The sequence below is a fragment of the Oncorhynchus clarkii genome, chromosome 10 (assembly GCF_045791955.1).
Source record: "Oncorhynchus clarkii lewisi isolate Uvic-CL-2024 chromosome 10, UVic_Ocla_1.0, whole genome shotgun sequence".
In the NCBI taxonomy this organism is placed as follows: Eukaryota; Metazoa; Chordata; class Actinopteri; order Salmoniformes; family Salmonidae; genus Oncorhynchus; species Oncorhynchus clarkii.
This window is the reverse complement of record NC_092156.1, coordinates 43845149-43861757: the sequence shown is the minus strand read 5'-3', so window position 1 is coordinate 43861757 and position 16609 is coordinate 43845149. Positions and strand designations below refer to the sequence as shown.

The following is a 16609-nucleotide window of genomic DNA, read 5'->3' as shown; positions in this document are numbered from 1 at the left end:
AGAGTGAGAGACAGTCTACAGATAGTGTAAACACAGACTAAAAAAAACATCAGTCTGACTTTAGGTGCTGAGATTACACAGTGATAGACAGTATTAAGATAGAGGACACACACAGTGACTATACAGCTTCTCCCAATACTGCTACAATTACACAGTGTTAGATAGTGTTAATCTTATGTGTTTGCTAACCCCTGATGCCCTGTGATTCAATATATACAGTGAACAAACAATGTAATGCAACACGCAACAATTTCAACGATTTTACTGAGTTACAGTTCATATAGGGAAATCAGTCAATTGAAATAAATTTATTAGGCACTAATATATGGATTTCACGACTGGGAATACAGATTTGCAACTGTTGGTCACAGATACCTTCAAAAAAAAGGTAGGGACCTGAATCAGAAAAAGAGTCCGTATCTGGTGTGTCCACCATTTGCATTACACATCTCCCTTTGCATAGAGTTGATCAGGCTGTGGAATGTTGTCCCACTCCTCTTCAATGGTTGAGCGAAGTTACTGGATATCGGTGGGAACTGGAACACACTGTCGTACACGTCGATCCAGAGCATTCCAAACATGCTCAATGGGTGACATGTCTAGTGAGTATGCAGGTCATGGAAGAACTGGGACATTTTCAGCTTCCAGGAATTGTGTACAGATCCTTGCGACATGGAGCCGTGCTGATGAATGGCACGACAATGAGCCTGTGCATTCAAATTACTATCAATGAAATGCAATTGTGTTTGTTGTCATTATCTTATGCCTGCCCATACCATAACCCCACCGCCACCATGGGGCACTCTGTTCACAAAGTTGACATCAGCAAACCGTTCGCCCACACAACGCCATACACGCTACCCTGTCTGCCATCTGCTCGGAACAGTTTGAACTAGGATTCATCTGTAAAGAGCACAATTCTCCAGCGTGCCAGTGGCCATCGAAGGTGAGCATTTGCTCACTGAAGTCGGTTAAGAAGCCAAACTGCAGCCAGGTCAAGACCCTGGGGAGGACGACAAGCACGCAGATGAGCTTCCCTGAGACAGTTTCTGGTAGTTTGTGCAGAAATTCTCAGACCATCCCGCAGGTGAAAAAACCAGATGTGGAAGTCCTGGGCTGGCGTGGTTACATGTGGTCTGCGGTTGTGAGGCCGGTTGGACATACTGCCAAATTCTCTAAAACAACGTTGAAGGCGGCTTATGGTAGAGAAATTAACATTACATTCTCTGGCAACAACCCTGGTGGACATTCCTGCAGTCAGCATGCCAATTGCACACTCCCTCAAAACTTGAGACATCTGTGGCATTGTGTTGTGTGACAAAAATGTACATTTTAGAGTTGCCTTATATTGTCCCCAGCACAAGGTGCACCTGGGTAATGATCATGCTGTTTAATCAGCTTCTTGATACGCCACACCTGTCAGGTGGATTATCTTGGCAAAGGAGAAATGCTCACTAACAGGGATGTAAACAAATTTGTATACAACATTTGAGAGAAATAAGCTTTTTGTGCACCTGAACAATTTGGGGGTTATTTTATTTCAACTCATGAAACATGGGACCAACACTTTACATGTTGCGTTTATATTTTTGTTCAGTATATATCCTGCCTGTAGATAACGTGTAGATAGTATGTATGTGCAGGGCTCACTCTTGGTGTCCAGCTGAGCGCGGTACTTCTCCCAGCCTTTAAGCTTCACTCGCTCCCCCAGCAGGTCCAGAAACTCCTCGAAAGCCGGCCCGGAGCTCTCGTTGTTGTACATGTCCTCCTCAGAGCTCTGGCCTGCACGGCAGTACATCACCCCCACCTTCCTCTGGAAGTTCAGCTGGGGGGGAAGAGAGATTTTTATCAACTATTGTGTTTTTTCTAATAACCGTGGCAGCCCAAAACTTTTAGAATAGATGTACTGTATCTCTTTGAATGTCTGTTCAAGTTCAAGTGATAGTATCAGAATGGACAGATCAGACACATTTCTCTGTAGACTGCTCCATAGGAGGTTGACATGAACCATCTAAAAGAGTATCCTGATGGATCTGACATCTTATTGGCCATGAGCAGGACACTGAGTGGGGTCAACCCAGGGTGGGTCCTACTCACCCCCTGTTCGTCCAGCTTGAGCAGGGTATCTCGGACCTTGGGCGAGGTGGAGGCCAGACGCAAGCAGTGGAGGTTGAGCTCAGGGATGATGAACTCCAGGAGCCTCTTGGGAGACAGGCCGCGCGGGGTGGTGTGGCGGGCCGCTGACGGCACGGACTCCTCCAGGATGGAGCCTCGCAGAGTCTTCAGCTGGGAGGCAGGGACAGTCCCGAGGGGTGTGAGTAGATGGACAAATGTGTGCAACAATAGTAAGTATGGGTATGTGTGAATGGCGGTATGTATTCAGAAAAGGATCTAGAAGTCTGTCAATACTGTATACTCATATTGACCTTGAGTGTGTATTGTAGACTGACCTCAGTGGTTCTGAAGATGATTCTGTAGTTATACTGAGCTCCACTGGACCCCTCCTTCTCCTCTCTACGGAAGCTGATGGCCACTGGACCCAGGCGGTCATCTATACCAAAGAAGTTCTGATGATCTGAGGAGTGGAAAGAAATATCCCTGTAACACCGTTGTTGACGAACACAAACAGTCTCAATCATTTAATGAGGTAAAGCAAACATGATCTTTCACACACAACGACGCAGCACTCACCTTTCATGTAGAAGTATTTGCGGTAGTAGTGGGCTCCCAGGTCTGCATGTTCTATGAAGTAGTTGCTCTTGCCCTGCTGTTGGACGTGGCTCTCTCTGGGTTCCTCCAGTACTGACACTGCATCGTTGGGGTTCCTCAGGCTCAGCCACAGGCACCCTCTTCCCTGTGTATTCCCCAGGCCCGCCCGCTCCTCACCCCCCATCTCGTTTCGGAAGTGGGGGCAGCTGAGCAGCAGCTCGTTGTCGTTCCCATCTCCCTCGTCCAGCAGACACTGGTCAGGGTCCTCCACAGCCCCCCCACCACTACCCCCACCCTGCGAGGGGGAGGAGGGTGTGGCCTGGGTGAGGGGGCGCATCGTTGAGGCAGCCGATGCCCCTGAGGTGATGTTCTTTTTGCGGCCGATGCTGTCCCGATTGCTGGCTGCTTCCAAGAGGTCAAACAGAATGCTCTGAACATCATAGTGGGCAAAGTTCCTGACCCAGGCTCCGCCTCCCAGGTTGTCATAAGGACCTGGTTGGGGGATCTGTGGGGGTGAAGGCTTGGCCTTCTTGCTCAGCCCCTCAGGCTTGGGGGGCTTGGCTGGTTTTGGAGTTTCTCCTGTGGGGGCGGAAAGAGCCCTGAAGAAACCGTCTGGTTCTGGGGGTGTTGCATGCAGACCCAGCAACAGGAAGGGGTCTTTGAAGCGGAGGGCGTTGGGGCTCAGAGCTCCCTGGTCGTCTGCACTGAGCTCCTGTGTTCCTGACAGACCTGTCTGTCTCTCCAGTGAGGAGAGGCTGCCATACTCCCTGTGCAGCACCACCCCTGAGTCCCCCTGAGCCCCGGCACCTGCCTTCTCCCCCAATGCCCGTGTGGCCTTCCCTCCCACCTTACCAGAAGAGTCCAGGTCACCCAGAGTCACGTCACTGTTGCTTCTCTGCATGATGTGTCCTCGGCCCACGGACCTCAGGTTCAGACTCACATGGTTCGGGTTAGTAAGGCTATCCCCATCTGCCCCCTCCCCGTCCCTCCTCGGGGGCCACTCCCCTGCCAGCACCCGCGCCCGTACCCCACCGTCCCGCTTAGAGTCAAAGTTGACCGTTGCCAGAGGGGGTCGCGGCCTTTGCCGGCAGAACTTGCGGAGGAAGAGGTCGTCAGACTGCATGGTGCCTCAGACTCTGACTCCAATCCTCCAACTGTCCCTCCTCACTTTCCCAAACCAGATGAGTAAAGGTACTACACGTGTTCCTCATCCACATTCAATAACAAAATGCAGAGGACTATTAGATGACAGTTATGTCCCACAGTCAGATACAATTATATGTTTTAAGTCTGGAAAGCGTACACCCATTCCAAGTTATTTTAGGACGCTCGCCAGCTCTGCAGATGACTACGATTCTGGTGTGCCCCAGTTTTGGTTTGGTCCAGTTTTGGTTTGGTCCAGTTTTGGTTTGGTCCTGCTGGTAAAAATGTACAGAGGAGAGGAGAGTTAACCATGAGAAGAGCCCAGCTCTTTATACTCTGTCATCCATTCTCTTTGGTCTCTTCCACTGGTCACCTGTGCACAGAGACAAAGCTACGGTCATTGACCACAGACACCCGTCTCCCATCCATACTGCTATTATCCTTCCTGACGCCTCAGATGTCATTCAGTCACTGAGGTTTTGTTCAATGGTTGCAAATCAAACTATGCACCAGTGTTTTTTAAGCCACTCTGTCAAAACATTATGCTGAAATTCGAATGCATTTCTTTTCAACAATGACGCATAGAAATCGAAATAGGCAAACAAGCAGCTCTGACGTGTGTTTTGTTCTGTATTGTTTAACCTCTCAATACTTGCATTATGATTTTTTTTTCCTTTGCAAAAATAGCTGCCAAGTAGTCGTATGTGGCCCACCACATCCCCTCTATGGACAGGCACAATAGAACACTGCAGGAAGGGGGAGGTGGCCTTCCTGTCCTCAAACAAGTTAAGAATAAAATAGTAATAAACATAACAATGCTGGCCAGCCTGCCAACAGAATAAGACTCCCTCTATCTATCTCATACAGTGTCTATTTTGAATACAGTAGCCTGCTGTGTGTCTAAGACAATATTCCCCTCTGAGACATTACAGTTCATCCTCTCCTATCATATACAATCCCCAGAGAAAGCAGAAACATTAAACTCCACCGGACTTCTAAATCCACACAACCCCACACATTATCTGACATCCCAAATGTAACACGGGCCTTGCTTGTTCATTTTATTTTATGGTCACATTTGCTCATAAATTGTCATATCCCACCAACTCTCTCTCTCTCTCTCTCTCTCTCAATCAATGCAAGTCAATGGTACCTATATTAGCATTTTCAAAATCATGTCCAAATCATCTAGAAGCAACTCCTTTGAGTTACACAATCAATGTTGAGATACTTTAGGATGATTTGGACCAGAAGGGCACAAATAAAACGAGAGTCTGTACATCAAAACCTCAATATAGTGAGGATATTAATAGTGAGATGTCCAATGTAATTTTGTTCGGATATTTGATTTATTTAATTAAAATATGAAACATAGACTTTAGCTTGTAAGAGTCAATTAAATAAAAATGCCCAAATGAAACGTATAAATTGGATTTTAACATACTAATCTTCAGGGGCCATTTAGACCCATTGAGGGAGGCTTTTTTACTGAATAACATAACAAAACAATTGTTTGCCTAAGGATAGCCAGTATGTAAATATCTACATTTTTTTCTGTCTCGAAATTAACCAAGGTACTCTACAGTAAATGATAGAGTAAGACTTCCGTCAATAGGTGACAGGCCAGTCTATTGCTTAAATGAGGGCCACTATTCATAAGTGGATTTTCATTATCTACACTTATTCTAAACATCCTTAGTCTTTCTCATTACAGACAATTTGTTTCAGGTCAACTCACAGGCGAAAATAGGTTGTTTTCAAATGAATTTCCTCGGTTCCTGGCATCCCCATTCTTTGTTCCCTTCTCTCTGGTCAAATTGACGTCAATCATACAATATCGGAAACCAGTTTCTCTTTAATCCAAATATTAGATTCTTCTACATTCTAAAGGCTGCTTCCTGTCTCGCTATTTCTCATGCATCTCCTGTCTCGAGATGATTTGCAGCCTCGAGAGCAGGTGCAGCGACGCAGCTCACACTCATGTGTGCGCGGTGCGCGTTAGCACAGAATGCTGCAGAGATGTTGATGGTGACTGGTGAGAGAGGGAGTCATCTCCCTCTCTCTCTCGCTCTCTCTCTGCCTCTGCACAACTGAATGCAAATAGTTACTCCAGATATTGACTGAATATTGGAGATTTGCAATTCACCTTCTGTCCCCATGAAGGAACAATCACATTGTGCCTGGTTGCATAGATAGAATATTTTAGACCATGATGACATGTAAGCATGATAACATGTTTGGACATCCTTTCTGACATTTCTCTAGCTATGTACTGGATGCCCTTAACCACAGCAACTCACTCTGATATATTTTCTGGATAATATCAATTTCTTCAGTTCTTTGAAAGTTTTTTTTTTTACTGAAGCAAATCAGGTTAAGAGACTTGTTCGATGACAGAGCAGCAGCTTCCATCTCCCTGCTGGTACCAAGCCCAGCCACTTACTTTCCATCCAAGGTCTCTGAGTCTCCCAGCAGAGTGCCCTGACTTGTGGGAGTCAAGATGAAACAATGTGTACTCTGAAGGTGATAGCTGGGTTTGCAAAATAGTTTAGGATAGAATTCTTTGAAACATGCGCATTACTGTATTTTTTCTGAAATGAGAAAAAGGACTACAGCATTTGTGTGTTCTTTGAGCATACACTGAGCATATATGGAGTGGCTGTACATCCACTGTATGGCCATGCGTTCCCCCTGGGGCCACTCGATAGTTCCCTGGTGCTTTTAGTGACCCAATGGCAGATTGTTAGCACACAATCAACAATACCAAAAGCTGCATGCATCCACAACAAGTGGCCATTCATTTAATTCATCTATTTTAACAACACAATAACACATGCTAAATATTTGATCAATCCAGTCTCTGTTTTCAGTCTCATGCATTATAAATGGATTGCCAGTTTAGAGTAAAGCTGGATATCCAGTGGTTTAGTTCATCAAACCCATATAAAGGCATGCAGAGGAACCTGCCCTACAGTCAAATCATTCTACTCCCAAGTTCTGTGGGTTGACAAAGAGCAGGACATACGATATACTAAAGTAAGGAGTCAGACTGATAAAGGGAAGCTTTAACTAGTCCAGTACTGTATGTGATGTTCTCTAACTGCCCCAGTGAGACTTCTGGTTCAACTACGCAATAGGGGTCTACGGTGACCACAGCTTCCTCCTCGTGTCACTTCTGTGCATAGCTGCAGAGGTTCACTTCTCCATCCTCCACAGACTACTATCCAACATGCCTGGTGGTTTCTGTGTCTAACAGGGTAACGAGTGACTCTGTTGACTGTATCAAAGTTCTAGGGAGAATGTTTCCCCACACTAAAGGCCATGTGAGCTAACCTAGTTCTTCGGTCACATCTGTCACTTCCTCTGAACCAAATTCAATATATTTTTTTGTTAGATCTGCATTTGGGTTTTCGTTCAAACAAAAAGGTAGAGCACAGGTTGTAAGCTTTGCAACTTTATAGAAAATGGGTTAATGTTTTTCATTTGAAACACCTAGGAAGGAAAGCTTAAAGGGACATTTTAAAAAAAGTAAAAAACTTCATATTCATAATTTCCAACACCAACCCAACAACACTTATCTTCCTCTATATATTTTATTACAAAACCTAGAAACGTGCACATTTCACAAATGTTGATGTTGGGGTGGTGCTGGAGATGATACATTTGAAGTTGTAAAATTGTGAAATGTCCCTTTAAGAGATCAATACGCATGCTTCACTATGTTGTACGCATAAAGTTCATATTACAGTACATCACAATAACCTACAAATTACAGTATTTTTCCTCTTCTATCAAAAGATGAAGCAAAGAGGGATTACCCGAAACATGCAGCCAAGGGATTAAAAGGCTCTCCGGGACTTTCTGAAGATCGGGAGCGTTCATCATGACAGTTCAGCGGGCCCATTTCACAGTCCACACATCCTCTCATGAAACCAGAGAGCAGAGCAGTCTCAGTGCCTCAGAAGTCAAACCAGGCAGGCACTGCCTCACTACATCATTAAGCTAGGACACTGGTGTTTGGTGCTGTGTCTAACCATGCTGACAGAACACTGCTAGCAGTGAGTGGCTGCTAATGACCTCAGATCTCAGCCTCTATCCCGAGTATCTTGGCTCTCTGTGTGACCGGTGTTGAACCAGTCTTTACAACAGGACTGTGCTGTCAGCCCCTTGGTACTTTAACAGACTTCATTTACAGGTACTACAGTATGCCTGTGTCAGATGTGGGTTTCAATACTATTTCAGGTATTTCAATTACTTTCAAAGACATTTGGAAGTAAGAATTAAGATATTTTTCAAGTAGTTACTTGAAATACTTAAATATACTGACTCAAATTCACCCTCGTTCATGGTATTTTAAATCATTTATTTGAACACAGGTCTGGTCTGTGTTGGGCTCATGTTTTCTAGTGTTTTTCACAAGCGCTGCTCTGACCTCAGTGCTTCGGAGGCATGAGTGTTCAGCGCAGTGGGGTCGCCATCCTGTTTGGTGTACATGCTAGACCCAGGACAAGGCTCCAGGGTGTGTGCTGTCCGGATGTTACTGTGAAAGGGGAGTCATAGGGCTGCCATGGTGACCCTACGCCCACTTTAGGGAAGCCGTGTTTCCAGGAACACTTTTCTTTTTGCACCATCTCTGACCCCTCCTCCCTTTTGAGACTGCGTCCTGTGATGTCACCGGCATCCTGACCTTACTAACCCTCAGAGGAAGGGTGTCATCATCATATCTCCCCCTCCCATCATGGCTAACTGGATTGTTGTATCAGATAGAGGAGACCAGGCTGACTTCAGCCTACCAACCATAAGTCTCTGTTCAACTCCTGACCTACATCTCACATGAAGATTACATCTGATGCGGTTTTATTAAGCTCCTTCTCATCAGCAAATCGTTTTGAGGGGGAAAAACAGCAACAACAAAAGCATGTATGAATAAATTATATATTGTATTTGGTGTAGCCTACAGTAGGGTACATGCTTGAAATGTATTTCCTTCAGGCCCAGCTCTGGGGGAAAAAAAGCTCACCATAGGCAGCCATTCAATGTGATCAATGACCAGGATTGGTATCCGCCCCATGGCCATATCAGACCTATCAGGTGACAAACTGGTTCTTTATGGAAGGTTTCAGTAGGCGTCTAGGTTAACAAATCCTTGATGGGCTCATAGTTACTATGTCTGTATAAGATAGAAACGGGTTCCTGTGTTATTAAACAGCTATGTGCCATTACTGACGATGCAATCTGCCATTGAAAATATCTGACTCCCCTGACCTGTTTCTGTTTCTGGCTCATGGTTCTCCACGCACATGTGGGATTAAAATGATCTCTTGAAATTGGGAGCAGGACAGATTACTATCATAACTCAAACCAAAGGCCATCAAGAGTATGTATTTCTGTACTTCTGGAATGATTTCAAAAACCCTCATTAGAACTGCAGAGAAGTGCGCTACGATAACAAGGATTCCAAGCATACGTGTCACTAGACCTCAGAGCAACATCGTGTGTTATACAATTTTCCTCATTGCATACTAGTATTCTATGCTGAATCACAGTACTGCCACCAGCTCTGCAACCTCTGTCCTCCAAAACACAGTACTGACTGCTACGCAATCTCTGTCCTCCAAAACACAGTACTGACTGCTACGCAATCTCTGTCCTCCAAAACACAGTACTGACTGCTACGCAATCTCTGTCCTCCATATCACAGTACTGACTGCTACACAATCTCTGTCCTCCAAATCACAGTACTGACTGCTACGCAACCTCTGTCCTCCAAAACACAGTACTGACTGCTACGCAATCTCTGTCCTCCATATCACAGTACTGACTGCTACGCAACCTCTGTCCTCCAAATCACAGTACTGACTGCTATGCAACCTCTGTCCTCCAAAACACAGTACTGACTGCTACGCAACCTCTGTCCTCCAAATCACAGTACTGCCACCAGCTCTGCAACCTCTGTCCTCCAAAACACAGAACTGACTGCTACGCAATCTCTGTCCTCCAAAACACAGTACTGACTGCTACGCAACCTCTGTCCTCCAAAACACAGTACTGACTGCTACGCAACCTCTGTCCTCCAAAACACAGTACTGACTGCTACGCAACCTCTGTCCTCCAAAACACAGTACTGACTGCTACGCAACCTCTGTCCTCCAAAACACAGTACTGACTGCTACGCAACCTCTGTCCTCCAAAACACAGTACTGACTGCTACGCAATCTCTGTCCTCCAAAACACAGTACTGACTGCTACGCAATCTCTGTCCTCCAAAACACAGTACTGACTGCTACGCAACCTCTGTCCTCCAAAACACAGTACTGACAGCTACGCAACCTCTGACCTCCAAATAACAGTACTGCCACCAGCTACGCAACCTCTGACCTCCAAATCACAGTACTGCCACCAGCAACGCAACCTCTGTCCTCCAAATGACAGTGATTGGTGCTTACGATACGTTAGGGCCTAAATCGACTATTAGGGATGATTGATTTCGGAAGATTGAGCTAATTAACCGTGTGTTCTCACTGTGCCCAGCAGCCAATCCCAGGGCCTGTTATTGATCCCAGCTCTGCCTGATACATTTGGATTCACACTGCATAACTACCATGTCATTGGAAACACAAAACGGGTTTCAAAGACTAAAAACAGCCAGTGGGTGTGTTATTGCACACAAAATTGGTTTCAGGAAATAAAGTAATCCCAATGCTGCTACTCCCTCACACTTCCTCCAATCACCCTTCATCCTTCCCCTTTGCTTCTGCCCGCTGAGTAGGGTCTGGGCCAGGTCCAGAGACTGCTAAGTGATTGGTTCTGGCACACTCCTTTTGTCCCACATTTTATCTCGGTTTTGATATATTACTTAGAGTTAGCAGATGTCTGTCTGAGTTGTTGGTCTCCAAAGACACATAGTTCGTCTACTCAATAGATTGACTTTAGAGTAGAGGTTAGCTGTCAAGGTGGCAGAGGGGAAGGAGGGAAGTGGAAAGGTTCTTAGGACCACCCTGTACAGGATCACATGATCGCTTCTCAGAGGTCAGATGTTGATCTGAGGAGTGGAAATTGACAGATGATACCATGATGGTAATGAGGACAACAGGTAGTCTCCCTGACTGCTTCTGGCACGTCTCCAGGCTGAGTCAGAGCAGTCAGTGGGAGTGCATTTACACGAACCTCCCTGCCTTCCACACATGCTTCTTATCACTTCCCAACCTTTTACCTTCCTACCCTCGTGAGTTTAAAGTATATGTCACACTGGACACTACAAAGGAAGTAAAACAATTCAAAAAAGATTGTCACCTCTCATTTCCAATGTCATTTTACTAAGCCTTTAATGTCACCTTGCAGAGTGTGTTTGGCTGCTGTCTGCCTGTGTCCTCCAGTGGGGGACCTTGTGACAGAGTGTACTGGGCATCTGTTTCTGCTGTTGGTCTGTGGAGGTCAAGCCCACCTTCAGGCTGTGCTGATGTTAGCATCTGCTGAAGACAACTAAAAACAGATTCATTTTGAGAGGAGGCTGTCCTCCCGCAAATACGTCCTTCAGAAATGGAACATATGTCTGTCGTGCTATCAATTATTAATGAGGGGGAAAAGATGGGGCTAGAGTTAGACAGTGTTGAATAATTCATGAGGCAGCCCCCCCAAGCCCACTCTCTGACCATGGGACTTGGGCCTGGGTCGTCCAAAACATCACCTATACCCTTAGCTTTATTGTCACAAAGAACTGTACACAGAAATGTGTACTGCCATATCGTGTGTGTATGTGTGTGTGACTTCTAAAAATATGTGTGTGAGAAAGCTCCAATTTAGTCATCTCACAGTTGAAGTCATCTGAAGTTTTGGATTCGATACTGTAAAACAGTCTCAGTTTTTATAAGTCCCTTCCTCTTTGGAAATCTCTGATACCAAAGAAGTAAGTGTGTGTGTGTGTGTGTGTGTGTGTGTGTGTGTGTGTGTGTGTGTGTGTGTGTGTGTGTGTGTGTGTGTGTGTGTGTGTGTGTGTGTGTGTGTGTGGAAACAAAAGTATTATTCTGACCATTGATAAAACATATTGCATCTGTGTTTTTCCATGCTTATTGAAACACATATATGTACAATATGTCATGAACTAAGCATGTTTAAATCTGATGTTACCTCCTATTTCAGTGAAAGAAAGGCAGAAAGAGGAAGTTGGTTCAGAAATGGCTCTTTCCATAACATTGTCTGTGCATCTAACCCTGACTTCCTCTTTTACTGAAACTACCAACTAAAAGAATTATGATCAGGGGCGTAGAAGCAACTCTGACAAGGGGACACATTTAGCGAAACATAAGTTTACACCTCACACACATGGTTATGGGCTTAAAAAAAGAGGCACAGTCCAGGATATAAATAAAAAATTAAATAAAAAGGTTTTAAATGGTAATTTCTAGTCACTTTTGAGAAAAGGATACAGACAAATCGTAGCCCTTTCCTGCAGTAAAATGACCTCGTAGCCTCATCATTTCAAACAAAACACTGAAAATCTGGTGTATCTATGTCAAACAGTTTTGTTGTATGTCACGTGTAATATTGGGATGCAAACACAAAATGTAATACATTTCAACTCTATAACTGACATGGTACAGGTGTCTTCTTTTTTCTTAAGCCCTTGACCATGTGTGTGAGGTATATACTTTTGTTTCAAAGTAGATTTCAAAGTTACTTTACCCGGTGCATTGAGTAATGATGGTGGTGCTGCACAGTGCTGTTTCTATCACTCATACGCACTGCCACACTGCTTGTAACAAACCGAGAGTGAGAATGAAGCAGTCAGTGGGGGCGGGGCAAGTGACTCACGTTCCAGCAGTGGAGGCCATTTAAAAATAAAAATCCCTCAATGAATGTGGTGACTCTCTCGCGTGTTTTACCTGCTTCTAACATTGGGGGGTGGGGTAGACATGCCCCCCCCCCCCCCCCGGCTCCTACGCCCTTGGGGATGATACATCTTTGTCCCTCTCACTCCATGCCATCTTACATTAGTATGTCCATCAATCACCACTGTGATAAAGCATTTGAACATTTTCACTATGGTATTGGTCATTCGCATGCTCAAAGGACTTTATTGTGTGGGTATATGGGAGTGCATGGCATGCGTGCAAGAGTCGGTCGGAGTGAATGTGTCTGTGTCGTTCTTTGTGTGCCTTTGCTGACTCTGAAAGAGTGTAAAAGCCACAGTGGCAGGAAGAACAGCTGTCCCTCTGCAACTGCACTGTGTGATTCTGCCCGTGACTTTCTATCTCTGTGCGTGTGTGGGGGGGTGTGCACTTGTGTGTGTGTGGGGGGGTGTATGTGTGTGACAAAAATGAGAGGGGAACTGACCCTCACGTCATCACTGCTGCTATTATGTGAAGCTGAACTGCACACTGTTCTTCCTCTCCTATCTGTGCAGCTGGCTCTGAGGCCGAGAGACTGTCCACCAATAGCATTTCTAGCAGTCTGAACTGTCACCCCTACCCTGTCCTTTCAGAGAGGAAGAGACACTGGCCTCCCTCACTTCCTCACTATCCCCGCTATTGTGCTTCGAAATTAAGCCTGGTCCTCCTGAAACGGCTGCACCGCCTACACTCTCTCTCTCTCTCTCTCTCTCTCTCTCTCTCTCTATTTCTCTCTCTCTCTCTCTCTCTCTCTCTATTTCTCTCTCTCTCTCTCTCTCTCACTCTCTCACTCTCTCACTCACACACACACACCTACCCAGCTAAGCTCTGCGTATGACCACAAATTCTTTAATTATGAGTCTCCACTCTAACCACCCCTATGAGACCTAATGTTGATTGGTTAAATTTAACTTGTGTTTTGTCCCTTAAACAACACCAGCTGCACCAGGGTCTATTCTCTTGTAACCAATGTTCTGCATGACATTGTATTTGTGTATATTAGGGATCCAAGGCAGAAGCTACTCTTCCGGGGGTCCAAACACACCAAAGCATCCACATTACATATAAAACAGTGAACTATGTTTGTACTGAATGAAATAAAGATAAAAGATAAAACAGTACATCATGTAACATCTCTACACCACCACATATCCTCAACACAAAATGTTCACCATACAACAATACCTCCATTCAACAATATCACAATGTGTGTCACGCCCTGACCTTAGAGATCCTTTTTATGTCTCTACTTGTTTTGGTCAGGGTGTGATTTGGGGTGGGTATTCTATGTTCTATTATTTGTATTTCTATGTTCTCAATCAGGGACAGCTGTCTATCGTTGTCTCTGATTGAGAACCATACTGAGGTAGCCCTTTTTCCCACCTGTCTTTGTGGGAAGTTGACTTTGTTTATGGCACACAGCCTTTAGCTTCACGGTTTGTTTTGTAGTGTTTATTGTTTTGTTCGGTGTCTTTTCATTCTAATAAAGAAAATGTACGCTCCTTGGTCCAGTTCTTTCAACGGCCGTGACAGAACTTCCCACCACAAACGGACCAAGCAGCGTGGTAAGGAGGAGCAGCGTGTTCAGGATTCATGGACTTGGGAGGAAATCCTGGACGGGAAAGGACCCTGGAGGCAGGCTGGGGAATATCGCCGTCCGAAAGAGGAACTGGAAGCAGCTAAAGCTGAGAGGCGACGCTATGAGGAGCTAGCAGGGAAGCCCGAGAGGCAGTGTGGGGGGGCACACAGGGAGTTTGGCTGAGTCAGGTTGGAGACCTGAGCAAACTCCCCGTGCTTACCGTGCCGTCATACTGGTCAGGCACCGTGTTATGCGGTGGAGCGCATGGTGTACGCGTTCTTAGCCCGGTGCGCTACATTCCAGCTCCCCACATCTGCCGGGCTAAGGTGAGCATCCAGCCAGGACGGGTTGTGCCAGCCCTGCTCTCCAGACCTCCAGTGCGTCTCCTCGGCCCAGTATATCCTGCGCTGGCTCAGCACATTGTGTCTCTGGTACGTCTGCACAGCCCAGTGCGTCCTGTGCCAGCGCCCCGCATTTGCAGGGTGAAGATAACCACCCAGCAAGGACGGGTTGTGCAGGCTCCAAGTTCGAGACCTCCAGTGAGCCTCCACGGCCTAGGGTATCTGGTGCCTCTGCCAAGGACAGGGCCTCCTGTATGTCTCCCCAGCCTGGTGAGTCCTGTGGCAGCTCCACGTACCAGACTGCCCATACGTCTCCTCACTCCAGTGATGATCCATGGCAAGAAGCCTCCAGTGATGATCCATGGCACGAAGCCTCCAGTGATGATCCATGGCACGAAGCCTCCAGTGATGATCCATGGCAGGAAGCCTCCAGTGATGATCCATAGCACGCAGCCTCCAGTGATGATCCATGGCACGCAGCCTCCAGTGATGATCCATGGCAAGCAGCCTCCAGTGATCCATGGCACGAAGCCTCCAGTGATGATCCGTGGCACGAAGCCTCCAGTGATGATCCATGGCACGAAGCCTCCAGTGATGATCCATGGCACGAAGCCTCCAGTGATGATCCAAGGCACGCAGCCTCCAGTGATGATCCATGGCACGCAGCCTCCAGTGTCAGATCCTTTTTATGTCTCTATTTGGTTTGGTCAGGGTGTGATTTGGGGTGGGTATTCTATGTTCTATTATTTGTATTTCTATGTTTGGCTGGGTAGGGTTCTCAACCAGGGACAGCTGTCTAGCTGTCTTTTTCCCACCTGTCTTTGTGGGAAGTTGACTTTGTTTATGGCACATAGCCTTTAGCTTCACCGTTTGTTTTGTAGTGTTTATTGTTTTGTTTGGCGTCTTTTCATTCTAATAAAGAAAGCTCACCACGCTGCACCTCGGTCCAGTTCTTTCAACGGCCGTGACAATGTGTGCGTGTCTCTTCACAGTCCCCGTTGTTCCATCAGGTGTATTTGTACCTGCGTTTTAAATCTGATTCTACTGCTTGCATCAGTTGCCTGATGTGGAATAGAGTTCTATGTAATCAAATCAAAGTTTATTTGTCACGTGTGCCGAATACCACAGGTGTAAACCTTACAGTGAAATGCTTACTTACAGGCTCTAACCAATGGTGCAGGGAAAAAAAGGCATGTGTAGGTAAGTGAAGAAATAAAACAACAGTAAAAAGACATTTGAAAAATGAGTAGCAAGGCTATATTCAGACACCTGTTAGTCAGGCTTATTGAGTTAGTGTGTACATGTAGATATCGTTAAAGTGACTATGCATATATGAACAGAGAGTAGCAGAAGCGTAAAAAGAGGGGTTGGCGGGTGGTAGGACACAATGCAAATAGCCCGGTTAGCCAATGTGCGGGAGCACTGGTTGGTCGGGCCAATTTAAGTAGTATGTACATGAATGTATAGTTAAAGTGACTATGCATATAAGATAAACAGACAGTAGCAGCAGCGTAAAAGAAGGGTTGGCTCTATGTAGAAGAAGTCATAGCTCTATGTAGTACTGTGCGCCTCCCATAGTCTGTTCTGGACTTGGGGACAGTGAAGAGACCTTTGGTGTGTCTTGTGGGGTATGCATGAGTGTCCGAGCTGTGTGCTAGTAGTTTAAACAGACAGCTGGGTGCATTCAGCTTGTCAACACTTCTTACAAAAACAAGTAGTGATGAAGTCAATCTCTCCTCCACTTTGAGCCATGAGAGACGTACATACATGTTATTAATGTTAGCTCTCCGTGTATGTTTAAGGGCCAGTCGTGCTGCCCTGTTCTGAGCCAACTGTAATTTTCTCAAGTCCCTCTTTGTGGCATCTGACCACACTACTGAACAGGTGTCAAGGTGTGACAAAACTAGGGCCTGTACGACCTTCCTTGTTGATAGTGTTGTTAAAAAGGC

At 45.8% G+C, this 16609-nt stretch overlaps 1 protein-coding gene across 5 annotated transcripts in view; it reads right to left on the bottom strand.

The window, feature by feature from the left end:
• Nucleotides 1-16609, bottom strand: part of LOC139418540 (signal-induced proliferation-associated protein 1-like) — a 43092-nt gene that overhangs the window by 18630 nt on the left and 7853 nt on the right. Inside the window, exons 1-5 of one of the 5 annotated variants that reach the window (XM_071168088.1) lie at nt 5591-5865; nt 2692-4127; nt 2451-2575; nt 2098-2286; nt 1651-1825 (exon numbers count right to left, since the gene is read on the bottom strand). In XM_071168088.1, coding sequence (XP_071024189.1) covers nt 1651-1825; nt 2098-2286; nt 2451-2575; nt 2692-3832 — 1630 coding nt within the window. In that variant the 5' untranslated portion in view covers nt 3833-4127; nt 5591-5865. Of the gene's footprint in view, nt 1-1650; nt 1826-2097; nt 2287-2450; nt 2576-2691; nt 4226-5590; nt 5866-16609 lie in introns of those variants that run through there. The other 4 variants (XM_071168087.1, XM_071168089.1, XM_071168085.1 and 1 more) reach the window with 4 other exon arrangements.